The sequence below is a fragment of the Helianthus annuus genome, chromosome 13 (assembly GCF_002127325.2).
Source record: "Helianthus annuus cultivar XRQ/B chromosome 13, HanXRQr2.0-SUNRISE, whole genome shotgun sequence".
Taxonomy (NCBI): Eukaryota; Viridiplantae; Streptophyta; class Magnoliopsida; order Asterales; family Asteraceae; genus Helianthus; species Helianthus annuus.
Genome location: NC_035445.2, coordinates 81,271,444 through 81,288,020, shown reverse-complemented (window position 1 = coordinate 81,288,020; position 16,577 = coordinate 81,271,444). Strand labels below are relative to the sequence as shown.

The 16,577-nt window shown below is 34.3% G+C and overlaps 1 protein-coding gene across 1 annotated transcript; it reads right to left on the bottom strand.

Moving 5' to 3' along the window:
- Positions 1-9,791: 9,791 nt before the first annotated feature.
- LOC110898329 (exocyst complex component EXO84A) lies at positions 9,792-13,251 on the bottom strand. Its single transcript, XM_035982250.1, has 6 exons — positions 13,102-13,251; positions 12,849-12,946; positions 10,812-12,348; positions 10,560-10,748; positions 10,008-10,147; positions 9,792-9,930 (listed from the first exon to the last, which is right to left on the bottom strand). The coding sequence occupies exons 1-6, from the start codon at positions 13,249-13,251 to the stop codon at positions 9,792-9,794; spliced, it is 2,253 nt and encodes a 750-aa protein (XP_035838143.1).
- Between the last annotated feature and the right edge of the window lie 3,326 nt (positions 13,252-16,577).

The following is a 16,577-nucleotide window of genomic DNA, read 5'->3' as shown; positions in this document are numbered from 1 at the left end:
GACACGAAAAGGAAAAAGGAGAGAGGGTTGTAACCCTCTCTTAAGTTGAAATTCGTCAATTCTCTTAATTTGAAATTCGTCAGTTGGAGGCCCTACTCGATTTAAGTCACAACCCTATCCATTTCCTCCATCTCTTCAGGAAATTCAGCAACTTATGGTTGTTTAGAAAGAAATTCCAATTTACTGAATCGTAAGCTTTTCCAAACTCAATTTTGAATATCATTAGCTCTTTTATGATGCTCTATTCAAGATATAATTTTACTAACAATGATAGGACCATCGATGACCGATTTTTCCTTCAATAAAGGCTGATTGGATAGTCGATGAAATCGTCGGCATGGCACTTTTTAACCGGTTTGCAAGTGACTTAGCAATCACTTTATGATCAACATTAATAACATAAATTGTTCTAAAGTTTGATATGAGTTGAGGATCCCGAACATTAGGTAATAAAGCCAAAAATAGATGAGTAGCATCCCAAGCTGATCTCACCATGTTCATGAAAAGAAGTCATTGTATCTTTGAAGAAAGGCTGCAATAGATCCTAAAACATCTTGATAAATCTAATCGTGAAACCGTCTGGCACGAGTGCTTTATCACCCCAACAAATAAAAGAGTAATATAAAACATGTACCGTTTTCCAAAAGAAATTATAACCATAACAAATATATAAACTAAACACAAAAAATAAAAAAGAGATGAAATTCTTTATAAATTTCTAAAATGATTTATATTGAGTAGGTTCTCAAATAATAAAAAAAAATAATTTGTGATAGCAGTGAGGATTTGTGGTATTCCTTTTCACACGACATGTCTGCCTATCACATATTGAAGAGGTATGACCCAAAATCACTTTGTAGCTTATGGTATCAAAACTGACCTGGCCTGTTCAGGTCAAGTGGAGACCAAAATACATGTTATGACTACGTGGCAAAAAGAAAGACAAAACACAAGGAATTGTCACACTTTCACCAATAAGAATGGAAATACATGACAACTATGTCTTTTTCTAAGCTCACCACCCTTTGACAGTGATACAAACCCTTTGTGTGAGGTTAAATGGCATTGATCACAATGCTCGGCTCAACCTTTTTAGAGGCCTAAGTAAATTGAAATCTTTGGCCCATTTTAATAAGCCTAGCACAATTTTTTTTCTTACTTCTAGTGCTTTTTATCCCTGTGTTGTTGAACTTTAGTATATAACCGGCCAAACTAAACCTTAAGAACATAACCAATGTTCAGAAGACAAATTTTAAGTGACTTGCACCAAGTATAAGTGCAGATTCAGTGATGTCACTATAAGAAGAAAGAACAATAGTTACTTTTGTCTCCTTTTGCTCAGCACATGAAGCAAATTTTGCAAGCTTTAAAAATCCAGATGTAATAGAACAATACCCGTATACTGGTATGATTTAATCACCATGAATGAGAAACCAATTCTCTTCATAGAAATTTTATACCTAAAATCTCACATTCATGCAAATGCAAGTTCACCCTGGCAAAAGCCAATCCTGTGGTCAAGCTGATACCAGAATATTTGTAAATTATTATGTAAATAAATTTAAAATAAATTCAAACTAAGTTGTTCTTCTTAAAGTTGTCCCCTCTATTTTCTTGCCTATAAATCATCATCATCAGCTGCAAATTGGCTTCAACTCAATTTATTCATTACTTTAGGGCAAGGATCACCTCCAAAAACGTCAGGTGATAGATACATGTTCTATGCATGAATGTTTTCCAATGCAGTGCACAAATATTCCATAGCAAAATATAAGCATTTTTATTTTGTGGGTTCCTATTTATACCATTGTAAAATAAATAACTACATATTAGGTTATATTTTAGGCATACTGAATTTCATAATGCAATTATGCTTTAAATTTGTATTGCAAACAAGATATAATCTTTTTGTGAAAAGCATAAGTAACACTACACTTTACAAGGAATCATCATTTTTTTGCAAAGTGCAACTATGCTTTTTAACAAATCTAACAGAAAAGAATCAAGTACTATACATGGATGTAAGATTAAATATATTTATTTTATATTTAATCTAGTAGCCATTATAATCATTTACATTATATGGATCAAAATATATAACAATCCTATTAAATAATTAGTTGGTAATTGTTGATGGGCCTAATTACCCTTATTAACTAATTAGGGTTTCCTCCTGTGTGCATATATAAGGAGAATAATGTGGAGGTTAAAGGGTTAGACAATTTCACAAACCCAAATAGCACATAACATCAATCTCGCCTCCCTCTCCATAACCGATTCCCTTGTCGGTTTCTTATCATCACCATCATTAGATTGCACCCTAAGGAGGAACCAGACCAAGATGACAATCATGTCAAAACTTATTGCTGTGTCTCCATCTGGATTCTCTGTTGGCCTGTACTGCTGCAATCAGGTATGTTTTCATGTTTTCCGTTATGTCTAAACAGAACTGATCAACATGTGGTATCAGAGCATATGTTGATTAATCAGTTCTGTTTTTATCCATTATTCTGGGATAGAAATCTGGAAAACGGAGTTTGAAAACTTAATAAACCATAACAGTAGGTTTCGAGTTCTTTGAATGTCACCGAAAACACTTTTTCGATAAACTGAATTGGTTAATAATGTGACTCGAACTCGAATAGGTTAATTTTATGTCCGAAATCTGTTTTAGAAGCCTTAAAATTCAGGTTTCGGGTTCCAGAATCATGTTTTTATTTTTAGGGTTCATCATGTTTTCTTAGGAAAATTCGAAATTCCTTTATGTTTTGGAATATAATTTGGATTTTTGAGTGTTATTTCCCCGTTTGATCCAATTTAATCTGTTAAGTTCATTCGAAAACTGTTAAAAGATATACAGTTATAATTTTCGAAATATTATGATAAAATTATATCATCACTAAAACAGGAAACCATATCTCAAAATCCCTAACAATTCGATTTTCGGTTATGTTTTCACATTAATAGCTGTAACAGAAGTTTCGAGATAAGTTTTAACCACCCGAGACAAAGGTCTCAACTCGAGACCACAAGAACTCGACTCGAAATCATAAGTGTTCTCAAATGTTTACAACTCGAGACAACGATTTTGACTCGAGATCATAAGGTCTCGACTCGAGACCACTGAGGTTTCGACTAAGGGCTTAAATCTGTACAACTCGAGACAAAGGTCTCGACTCGAGACCATAAAGGTCACAACTCGAGACCATGGTTGCGACTCGAGACCTCATAAGGAGTCGAGATCTCATAATTCACAGCAGTTGAGACCATGATTACGACTCGAGACACTGAGGTTGCGACTCCAGACCATTAATGAGTCGAGACCTCATAATGTTATAAGCTGAGTCGAGACTTGACTCCAGATCTCACTCGAGACCTCATAACTGACTCAAGATCTCACTCGAAACCTCATTATTTTAGGCTGTTTAATGTGAACTAAACAGGTGGTTTGCTATTAAATGATTGGTTTTTGTAATTACTTAGTTAATTAATGAGGATCAAATAATGTTTTACAAAACCAAAATGGCTTAACTTGAATGAGCTTCTGATGTATCACTTCTGGCCAAAGCTGATTTGATGCATCTACTTATCGTTCAAGTATTACGAAAGCTATGTTAAGTGTGCATCATAAACATGAATGTCTTAATATCTGGCCAAAGCTGATTTAATTCCTTCATAGATGGCATACTTAACGAGTGCATAACTAAAGTGATTGTCTCAATTTCTGGCCAAAGCTGATTTGTTACAACCACTTTGCACACATGCTTAAATGATTACACTTCTGGCCAAAGCTGTTTTGTCTTCGTTTAAGTAGAACTTTAAGTAGTCTATTATTTTGATGTTAGTAATAGACATATCACAACCTCTTCACATAATGATCCTTATATTAATGATCCTCAATTAATTTTTGTGATCATTTTGTCTGCCTTATTCTTAGCACCCATAATTTTACTCACTATAATTTTCTTCTATAAATCTATATCTCATCCACTCTAATTCCTAAATATAATAAGTTTTGCTTGAAGTTTCTATAAGAATTAGCTCTTAAATTAAATCCTTGATTATCTCTTAAGACACGATGATCCTATTGCTCTCTTCTGATAAAGCACTACAGAAGAAAAGTAGAGCATGATGAATAGGACAAATCAAACATGATGACTCTTATGATAATCAAGAACTCTGTAACATAAGTGCTGTCACTAAAAGGTTATTCCAGATTAGGTCTTTCCTAAGACTAATCTATAATTGTGGAATAATCACTAGAACTCCTAAGATGCATGCCTTCATTTAAAATTATAAATTATAAAGCTAAGTGGTATATGTGAATACATAACAATGTACAATACCATGACCCATAAAGTTAAGGGCTTACACATGGAAATAAGTATATTTTTCACTTGTACAATTTGATGCCTTATAAATCAACTATAACACTCAAAAATACCAAAGTATAACGAGTGTGTTGATAAGCAATATATGTACACAGAAATAAATGTATGAAACTGGAAAATAAGATGTTATTCACCTTACAACCACTAAAACCTTAAGAGAGGATTGTTCTAAGGTCCATAGACAAATTACAAGTGCTAATCCCAACGTTAAGGTTCTTCAAGGGAAAATCTCACTGCATAATTATGTCATTAGACTAGGCATAAGCAACGAGACTATCCATTATTCTAAAGAACAGTTGGATAAATTAATTAGATAGTAACTTACTAATGATATTTAAGTCTGATAATTCTTTAATATTCCTATTAACACATGACTAGTTGACTCTAGTTTTAAACGTTTCCTTACCAAAAGTCAACAAAATAACTAACATGAGAGTTAGTGACAAAATTAATTGTTAAGGCTATAAGAACCATAATACGCAGTCTTCTAACAACGCCTTTCGATACCTTATATATTCTGAAGATTAATCAGAATATAGTATCATGATTAAGCAATGTTATGAAGGTTGTGAGGTTTGCATAGTCAACATAAAGTCACACTTATCTTAAACTCTCCTCTTATTTGTTCTAAATATCTGGATAGAAACATTACTAACATGAAACTAGATGATACCTTACTTTTTCACAACTTTTGTCATCATGCAAATGAGAATTTGACAAAAGGAAAATGAGACTTATAAATTCCATCCATTATAACCAAAATTCATGAGAAATCATAACATGGTTAATGAGGATGATTTTTTCATCTAATCTCATTTTAAGTGATTTTAAATCATGACGTTAAAGCCCTAAAATATGACTTGGCTTAAGGAATAAGCATGGGTCCATCATAAGTCATTCATTGACATTCGTGGAACTTATTCCAAACGGAATATTCAGACATAATTTATTAATCATTTTAAAGACTATCAACTTGTATCTAAATTTTGTCGCACATGGCACACGGTCTTTGAAGAAATCTATTCATACGTATACTTAATAAGATTTCTATTAAAAATGTCCCTAAAGCTTCTTATGATATCTGGACGTTAAAGAAATCAAATAAAGTCTAACGTATATATGGTAGGTTCCCACGTCACGTAGCTCATTGAAACTTCTCTTGTAGCATTCTAGAGATATTAAAGATCAGTGGGAGCATTAAGTGTCTTAATAATAACTTGCAATAGTTGCAAGAGGTGGGGAGTGAAAATTTTACATTACCTAAATTTGCACCTCTTGTACAAGACACCGCTCCATCATGACACTGTTCTATCATAACTTGTCTCCTTAAAATCTAATGCTACTCTTACAAAAGTTTCATTGTTGCTTAATTGTGGGCACACTTAGTTTTCTTACCTAAACTAACATAATCCTCAACAAGAGAAATCACAACGACTAACGTCATTATTTTGTTTTCTCTATTAGATTTTGTTGGTCGTTAAATATTGACCCTAAGCATGCTGAGTTCCTAAAGATTTCTAAGGTCAGTAGGAGCAGTCAAAGTCCTTATCATGACTTGCAAGGAATACAAGAGGCGGGGGGAAGAGTGTCATTAAATTTCACTCCGAATTTAACTCCGATATACACCTCTTGTACACCATACTGCACCAACTCTTACAAACTTAGAATGAAAATGATAGCAACCTAACCAAGAGCTAATCCATAAAACTGAAACTTCTAATGAACCCAATAATCAACTCAGGAGGTCATCTAGGTTTAAAAGCCTACTAACTTTGATGATTACATAACCTCCCTAATGAAGTTGAAATAGATTTTGGAAATGTTTAATGATCCTATCTCTTAAAATCAAGCCATTAGCGTAAATCAATCATCCGAATGGAATAAAACAGTTTTCTAGTAAAACTGATTTTATGTGTTCGTGTAACGTTTGGGATTTGATTGAATTATCTAAGAGTGTTCATAACTAAACCAAATCCTGATATAAGCGTTAAGACACTAAGAAGCACGATTGATTGTCAAAGGTTATACTTAGGAAGAGATAAATTATCAAAGTTTTCTTTGAGGATCATCACTGTTCTAGTAGCTTATAATAGTTTAAAGCTACATTAGATGAACATTAAAAACAATTTTCCCTAACAAATGGCTGACACATTTACATGTTCATTAGATAACAACCTAAAGTTTCAAACTGAAGGTTAAAGAACACTTTATTTGTAAGCCAATAATATCCATGTATGGGTTAATGCAAACATCATAATGTGATGAAAAGCTAACGTAATTATTTTCATCAAGAATTAAGTGGATTAATGAACCTACCTCAAAATGAGTGAGAGCAACTAAGATAAACTTGTCTATATAGATGATATTCTTTTGACAAGTATATGTTACATAAGTCAAAGCATTGTTAACACAAACTTTGATATAATAGATCTCAGAGATATCTCTTATGTAATAGATATCATAACGTACTGAGATAGACCAAATGGGACATTAGTTTCGTTCCATAAGTTTAACATTAAATGGGTCCTTACATATGTAACAAAATATTGCTCTCCTTTAGAGGATAATAGGATAAATGAAATTATTTCCTTATGCTTCATTAATTTGAAGCCTTATGTAAGTTTAAGTCTATACTCGTTTAGATATTACTCACATTACAACACACTAGATATGTCTATATTAATGTGTAGCATCTAATGGAGTATTACAATATCTTTAAAAGAAACGAGAGACTACAATTTAAAGAAGAAGTGAGAATTAAAACCGGTTTATTACTATAGCTTTGAAATATTCAAAAATGATAAAATGTAATTTCGGGTATATCTTTATGTCAGCAGACAAAACCTATCTCATGGAGGAGTCATAATGCACTGATATCAACAACCTAAGTTATAACGACATAATATAGTCACTAAATGTTGTTGGAAATTTATCAGTGGACTCATAAGTTTATTAACTCCATATAATTAATGTTTTGAAGAATTAGTGTGATAAAGTCAGCTACCATGACTCCTTGAACAATAACAGTTCAAGAGGTGCTGCATTAAATTTCGATACGCAATTAATTATTCGTTTATGAACGAATTGAGGAAACTAAGTTTTGTATCGAATACATTCATGATATGCTTAAGGATCCTATAACTGAAGGGCTATTACCCATAAGTCTTATTAAGAGAGCTCATAGACGGGTATTAATTAATGGTCGTGCGCAATTGCATATCGTACTATGAATGACTAAGTATTAGTTAATTTTCCTCATCAGTTTGATTTTGTATGTCTCTAAGAATATGTCAAGCCGGCATAATGGCATATAGACAAATAAAGTTAAAAATCAAACAAAGGGCTTATGCGTATTTTGATCATAAGGATTAGGTTTTAAATTAAGGCTATAGTATGATTAATGGGGGTCCTGAGTCGCATAATGATTCAACGGCTGTATTTCTCTGCTATAGTACTTGTTTAAGGCTAAAATGAGTGTTAACTCCTGATCAGGCTTATCTAACACTCATAGTAAATGATTACTCGGCTAAGTGGGAGAATGTAAGATTAAATATATTTATTTTATATTTAATCTAGTAGCCATTATAATCATTTACATTATATGGATCAAAATATATAACAATCCTATTAAATAATTAGTTGGTAATTGTTGATGGGCCTAATTACCCTTATTAACTAATTAGGGTTTCCTCCTGGGTGCATATATAAGGAAAATAATGTGGAGGTTAAAGGGTTAGACAATTTCACAAATCCTAATAGCACATAACATCAATCTCGCCTCCCTCTCCATAACCGATTCCCTTGTCGGTTTCTTATCATCACCATCATTAGATTGCACCCTAAGGAGGAACCAGACCAAGATGACAATCATGTCAAAACTTATTGCTGTGTCTCCATCTGGATTCTCTGTTGGCCTGTACTGCTGCAATCAGGTATGTTTTCATGTTTTCCTTTATGTCTAAACAGAACTGATCAACATGTGGTATCAGAGCATATGATGGAAACAGTCTTGAAGGCATATAGTCTTTGGGAAACAGTTGTTTCAACGGAAGGGATAAATGAAAAGAAGGCGCACACAACGAAAGCACTTATCTTCCAAACGTTACCGGAAGATGTTTTGATGCAAGTTGCGCAATACGAAAAAGCAAAGGAAGTATGGGATGCAATCAAAGTTCGTTATCTTGGAGCAGATATGGTTCAGAAAGCACGTCTACAAACTTCGAGGAGCGAACTAGAAGTTTTAAAGATGGATGAGAACGACACAGTAAGTAGTTTCGCAAGCAAGTTGAGTGGTATAAAAGCCAAATTTAAAACTCTCGGTACCACTATCAAAGACAAGAAACTCGTAAGGAAGTTACTTATCTCCGTTCCGAAGAAGTTCCTACCCATCGTGGCAAATATCGAACAATATTCAGAAATAGACAAAATGCCATTTGAAGAAGCAGTGGGAAGAATAATAGCTTTTGAAGAACGTCTCAAAAGTCAAGACAAGCAAGAAGATAATAATCAAGGAGGACTCATGATGGCACGTCCAGATAACCAATTTCAAAGTTTGCATCATGGAAAAGGTCGTGGTGTTCAAAACCATGGTAGAAGTCAAGGACAAGGATCTTTCAAAGGAGGAAGAGGACGTGGAAAAGATATGGGTCCAAGAAACCAAGACAAGAGCAAGTTCAGATGTTATGATTGTGGAGAACTTGGTCATTTTGCAAGAGATTGCACCAAGTGGAAAGAAAAGGAGAAAGACACGCAACAAGAAGCCAATCTCGCATTGGAAGAGGAACCAATGCTACTGCAAGTCAAGCAAGTTGAAAACCTTCATTAAACTATATTTAGTTTAAGAGGGAGTATTGATGTTTAAACTAAATATAGGGGTCGTTCTGTAATTGGTAGATAGTTAGTTTATGTTATAATTAGATTAGTTAGTAAGTGCGAGGACCGGATGCGACACTTTGAAAGATTGTAACCTACACTTAATCAAGGGACGCCTCTCCTGGAGACATACCTGTTCGGAATCAGCGCCAACAAGAGAGGAAGCAAGAGACACGATGTTTCAAGGAGACACACCTCTTCAAGATCAATCTCAACCACAAGTTCAAGAGTCGCAACCGTTCGTGAAGAGATATGTCTCTACAATCGCATCTATTCGTATAGTATATATAGGGTTCATGTATGTCAATTGTAATTATCACTTTTCATTCAATACAAGCAAGTTTATTATTCTCGATTCTCAATTCTTTTATATTCATACCTGTGATTCGCATGTTCGATTACCAACACACACTTAATACATTGGTTATTAACCCCATTTTTAGGAAAAAAATGGGTTCTCCCCTAGCACTAAGACCATTACTTAAGATCGGTGAAACCAGTTAGTACGAACTGTTAGTACGGAAGGTGTTAGTTACTCCCTGGAGATACAAGTGAAGGGGACGTTATCGGGCTTGTAACTTCTACGTTTTCCGTAGGGGCCTCTCCAGTCATCATCTTAATTGTAGCTTGACCAATATCAGTAAACCATTGATCTTCAGGCAATATGCTGCTTCATAAAAACAAATCTTTAGAAACCGATCCTGAACAAAAAAAAAAATTATTATTTCATAAGGAAACAAAAACCTGTAGGGATCTGTATTTGTAGAAGCAGCAACCGATTCCATAGCTCGTGAAATGATATTCTTAATAGATTGATGCAAGTTTCGTGACAGGTAACGCCCTTGGGACGCAAAGAGTATAACAAACTGCATATCTAGATAAAACTGCATAACATAGAGTAATTATTAGAAGGGAAAATTACGAAAATGTTGGTTGATCAAGAGGGTTTTCAATTTTGTCACTCTCCTGCGTCCTTGGAAGGACCACTGAGCATGGGATGAGTCGGCGTATCATGTTGAAGAGTCCATGTATCACTCTCCTTCGGAAGACTCCACCGACGCTTTGGAAGAGTCACCGACTCTTCCCATAAACATGTGAGACACGTGTCAGCTTCTAGGGACATGGACGCATCAACATAACATGTGGACTCTTCCGAAGCTCAGTGGTCCTTCCAAGGACGCAGGAGAGTGACAAAATTGAAAACCCTCTTGGTCAACCAAAAATTTCGTAATTTTCCCTTATTAGAAACTCTCTAGATTCATTCCATGAGTAAGTAGTTGACAATAAGAAAGAAACCTGTTGAAGTCCAAATTGGCCTAGAGGCTTTGACCCGTGTTCAATCTCTTCCCAAAAACTTTGTTCATCGGACAGCCACATAATTACTGTTTCCGTGAGTCTAATTAAAAGAAGCGTCGTGAACCTTTCTCGTCCCACAAACATGTCTGATGCTAAGCTCGCGACTGTACGTAACTTAACAAATAGTTCCTGGTAGAACACTATGTATATTAGATGCCAGTTTTATCTTTTATGAAGAAATTTGTTGCTTACCTGATATACTGGAGATGGCGCCCATTCTGAATTCTCTTCCATACTCAAGTACATGTTTGCGTTAAGACGAGCGGTTCCATCTTCTGTAAAGATGAGATCAAGAGCGTGTTTTCTACAAAAACTATCTCTCAACTGATCAACAAATCTCTGAATCCGTTTCTTCAACTCTCTTTGTTCTGGAGTGCGTAATTGTCGGTCTGAAGCTTTCCTAGGGGTTTCAGAGGGAAGGCATTGTTGTACGGGTAGCAGTTTGATGGCTGCTCGTGGCAGTAGTTCGTCTGATAATAATAAAGCATTAGCTAGCAATGCTATCTGTTGAGTGTCATCCTCCGCAACCCTCACAATTCTACCTTCCAAGTTTTCGGTCTCTGATGATCCTGGCAATGCGTTTACGAGCATGTGAACGTACGAGTTAAAAACTTGTACAACGCCTTCCATCGCCTGCTTTGAAAACTGCATAGATCTCAGGAGCCCGATATCCTCGCACATTTCCTGAACCATCAAATTAAATCGATGGGCGCTATTCGAAAGCTTTGGTTGGGATATAATTGTGGCGCGTGAGCTCACGGGAGGGTAAATGAGTGACCAATCGTCCGCAGCCGCTAAAGCAGCAGTGCTTTGCTCAATCCTTTTCAAGTTAGCATTGAGTGCTTGTTCCACACAAGGTCTAAAGTGTCTCAATAGGACAGGCCCAAGCGCCAATCCACGAGCTTCTAACAAGTAACAATGACCCATGGAAATCTGAACACACTCAGCCACCGTTCGTAGCCCCCCTGAAGCAGAAGGTGAAGCAATAACGTGTCGTTTCATAAGATTGGCACAAGTGTTGGTTTGCTTGACAGACCATGTCACGAGTTCAGACGTGTACAAAGGCTGGTCACCAAATATGGCTAGTGAGTCAATTGATGCCTGAGCTATGGTTGAAAAGACGAGCTGTGAGAGGGCGGCGGTGTAAGCCACTCCATATGTTGAGCCGGATGTCTGAATACCCTGGATTTTAGATTGTAACTTGTGGTGGTGTGAGTTAAGGAGCAGTGTATGGGCTCGTGGACCATCACCAAGTCGTTTGATTATTTCTACCGACGATCGAAGTTCAGTGCCACTAGAAGAAGGCTGGCAGGCTGACTCAGCAATTTGATCAGCTAACTTTTGTCTCTGTGAAGTGATAGCAGCCTGTAAAGAGGCAAGCATGGGTGGTGTCATTGAGTCTGTGGATTTGGCTACGCGCTCTCCTTCATCAAGGGCCGCCAAAGCCTCATTAACTCTTCTTTCGGCCAGCAAAATATTGAGGTTGTCTATGTATTGCGATAACCAGACTTCCATCTCCGAAGGTTCTTTATCTTGAAAGTCAAAACTCGGGTTTTTCCTTGAACCAGGAGCGGACGACATGGTTTCCACACCAACACCCTCGGCGAGAGTATGAATGATAGTAGCACGATTAGACAGAAGATTTCTTAACGAGACTAGTTGCCCTTCAAGATCAGAAATCTCTCTTGATGTGCTGATGCATGCGTGTGTGAAAACACATATCAGCCAGCTAACAATGTGTAATGGTTTTACTAAAATGTGAAAAAGCGACTGTCACGTAAATGCCATGTAGGCAAGAATGTTTTCATTTACCTTTTTCTCTATAGCGTCTAATGGTTTCACAAGGAAATTAAATAAAAGAAAAGAAAATAAAAAAGTAAAAGTGAAGTGTATGCATGTGATTGGTGAAAAGTTGGTGGACCCCAGGCTCATTATTTATGATTTATCCCAAGCGGCTCATGAAAAAACGCCCTCCATTACGATGTTTCACGCCAGGGGCGGACATACCTTAAGATAAGGGGTAGCCTCCGCTACCCCTTGGTGCTCCGGCGGTAGTGTAAATTTTGGAAAAATTTGACGTTTTTTTGATTTTGTTACCCCTTTTTTTCCTAAAACGTTACCTCTATGAAGATTTTCTAGATCCGCCACTGTTTCACGCCACATAGGTGACATGACGTTGGGCGTTAAACCATTACACTTGGTCCTAGATTCACAAATAAAATATGTTACCGAATAAAGGAGGGGTAGTTAGCATAAACACTTTTTCTCATTTCTTCTGCTGAGACCTTCTTTAAATCTAGGAGACAAGTCACCAAACTTTTTATTTCCTGCAGCCAAATTATACAATGCAACTTGTGACATAGGATATTCTTACAAATTCATTTTAGATAAAATTTAAAAACTCTCAAGATTGATTGCTTTGGAAAATATATGTATTAAATTCTCAATCATCATATTATTTTTGCATGGAAAAGGTACGTACCTTTTCACTGGTTGTACGGCATTTGGTGGATACATAATTCTCTGGATCAAAATCAGAAGATTTGAATACCTTAAGCTTATCACCTATCGTTACCTCCTGACCGAAATCCAGATCTCCGGCGGTGGATGAGAACGCTCCTTCTATCGACATAACAATTACAAACAAAATTATAGGGAATTCAACCGATGGCGTTGGTATATTCACGTCTCGTAATTCAGAAATGGTATACGTAAGTTGATTGGTTTTGTCATAAATGCAATCTTAATGTTTATGGGCTTTATGGTTCCTAATGTATATGTGAGATGAATGAATGAATTATTTAGTTCTATATCTATATCTCTAGTTTTTCACACGTTATCTATAATGTATAAACTGATAATGGAATCATTGGATGTAGAGTACTGTTAGGTTCTTCTATTATTATTGTTGTGATGTTGATTGTTCTTCAATGACTTGGTAAAAAGAGATTAAGATAGAAACAAGAAATTGAAAAGCCATAACTATCAGCCATATTACGAAAATATTGGCCAATTTTTACGTTTTCACTGTTTTTTTTATTAAATATATAGTCATTTACTCATTTTGGTTACTTTCCTATGAAAATAAACGTGTTGCTTATAAATGTTAGGGTACTAGTGCCATAAAGCAAGGTATCTAAAGTATCCAAATACCACCAATCAATGAAGACAATCATTTCGTTTTTTACCAAATTAAACCCAAAGAATATTTTTTTTAACCCAAATTTGAATCACTAACCGATCACTAGAGTATTTGAATGGCAAATTTGAACGGTAAATTTGGATCTAGAGAGTGATTGTTGAACAACTTCTCTTTGTAGTTTTCAATCTCAACTCCAAGGAAAGTGTATTTGGCATTCTTTAGAAAATGTTTAAGACCACTAGAGTAGAGTCCAATTTGTCAATCCTGTAGATCAAGCATCTGTTGGACAAGAAGTTGAAAAAAATACACTAAATTTATGAGCATTTCATTTTCTTTAATTCGAACAGCCTATGTTGTAGGTTTTTTTTAAGAAAAAATTACAGGATTTTGAATACCCATTACGTAATTTTGAATACCCAATCCCATTACGTGATTTTGAATACCCAGTACATAACTACGTGATTATTGGATACCCAATAAATGATTACACATTCAATATGATTTGCTATAACCAAAGTTAATACAATTATGTTTATTACATAATTACACATTCAATAATAAGAGCTTGATTGTTTTTGCTTTATTACGTGATTAAATCTCTAATATTCGGCATTTTGTGGTTATTATAGGTTAATTTGGCTAATGTTTTTATATAATTTATCCTTAATACGTGATTATACCTAAAATATTAGGTATTCTATATAAAGTATTATGTATTACATGTTTTGTTTTTACGTAATTATGTAATCACTTAGTGGGGTTTCCCATAAATACTATAATGAAATCACGTAATCGCGAAATGAGTATCAAAACTCACGTAGTCATTTATTAATTCATAGTCAATTACTTTTACGTAATTATGTAATCCTTTAATAGGGTTTCACACAAAATACTATAATGAAATTTTGTAATCATGTAATATGTATTCAAAATAACGTAGTTACTTACTGGGTATTTAAAATCAAGTAATGGTTATTCAAAATCCAGTGAATTTTTTTAAGAAAACTATAGAAATAAGATGCTCGAATTAAATAAAATGAAATACTCGTTATACAGTGTAATTTTTAAAAAAAATTATATTAACGTATGAAAAAGTTATAGACGTTTGAAAATCAAGGAGGGACGGAGTTTAAGTGAGAAAAAACCAGAATACCCTTTCTTTATTTGTTTCTTCAATTGTTTGAACCTGAGATTTAACAAAATGCTAAAGCCTAATTTTGAGTCATTGATCTTGATTCTTGAGGGATCAATGGATGAGATTCTCACCTATACTTTGCAAGCAAATTATGTCTTGTATTTGATCCTCTACCCATTAAAAGTATATATAGAAAGATTATAAGATTAAAAATTGAAGAAAGTCAACCATTATAAAATAACTAACCTGGATCATGATATACTAGTTTATTTAGGTAGGAAGGTTAAGAAGTAATCTTGATTATCTATCAAGTAATCAAGGGCTAAGATTAAATGGATCATGGATGAGATTGAACAAAAAGAATGATGCGCGTACGTAGGTTAGTTTGAGGGCATTTAGTCCATTCAATTCAATAGTTTCTCTCTCATCCAATTCCACCTCGTTTTTAAAAGGCTAATAACTTTTTCATACGACATTATTTTTTTATAAAAATTGCACCATAAAAACGAGCATTTTTTTTATCTTTAAATCGAGCAGACTATTGCTATACTTTGAAAAAAAATCAATAACCCAGATGCGTAAAACGCAATAGACTAAAAAGCAAAAAAAAAAAGTTGTTTTTTCTAAAACGCAATAGACTAAAAACACCAAAAAATGTATTTTTTTTTTCTAAAATGCAATGAACTAAAAAGAACAAAAAGTGTGTTTTTTTCTAAAAGACAATGACTAAAAACACAAAAAAAATGTGTTTTTTTCTAAAACGTAATGAACTTAAAAATGTATTTTCCATTGTGTTATAAAACGCAACAGACTAAAACGCAATGCATTGGTGTGATTTATAAAACACAATACAAAACGCAATGAAGTAGTTATGTTATAAAACACAATTTTAAAAAACACAACTAAAAAATAATCATTACGTTTTACAAAAGTTAGATGTCATCTTATTGTGTTTTACAAAAATTCACTGTGTTTAAAAATAATCATTGCAGTTTATAAAAGTCAGATATCTACTTATTGCGTTTTACAAAAATTCATTGTCTCTTACAAATTCTTTTGTAACAATAATCATGTCCTCAAAAAGAAATGGACCTTCGCTTTATCAGGTTTTGCAAGAAATTGATGGAATCTCATGGGTCATTCATTAAGCTCATTAGAAATCTAGTAATACCTACATTTAAAAATGTTAAACATCATAATATATCTATATCTGGAACCTTAAAGTAGAGGCAGCCGTATCAGCCATTTTTCCACTATATGCTCATAAACAGTTGATTGCATTTTCAGACGATATTAGTATCATTTCTTGTAAATCACTCGAAAGGGAGGTGTTATTCTGCTCGTAAATCAACAGTTGATTGCCCAAAATAAACTTTCTATTTGACATTTTCCCTAATTAACATATCTAGTTTTCATAATGATTAATTTTAACTTTTCTATTCTGCATAAATTTATATGACATTTTCATTTCTTATACTTTTTACATGTTATCTGATATATCTATTGATTTGAAGATGCATGAATTATTGATTTCAGAATTTCACTATTAAATGTTAAACGACTCAAATGTCAAGGTTTATCTTTTTCGTTATAACTAAAACGTAAAAATTACTACAAAATGTTAGATATTTTAGTGTAATCGGGGATTGACTTGGTGATCAAAGCGAATAATAATACACAT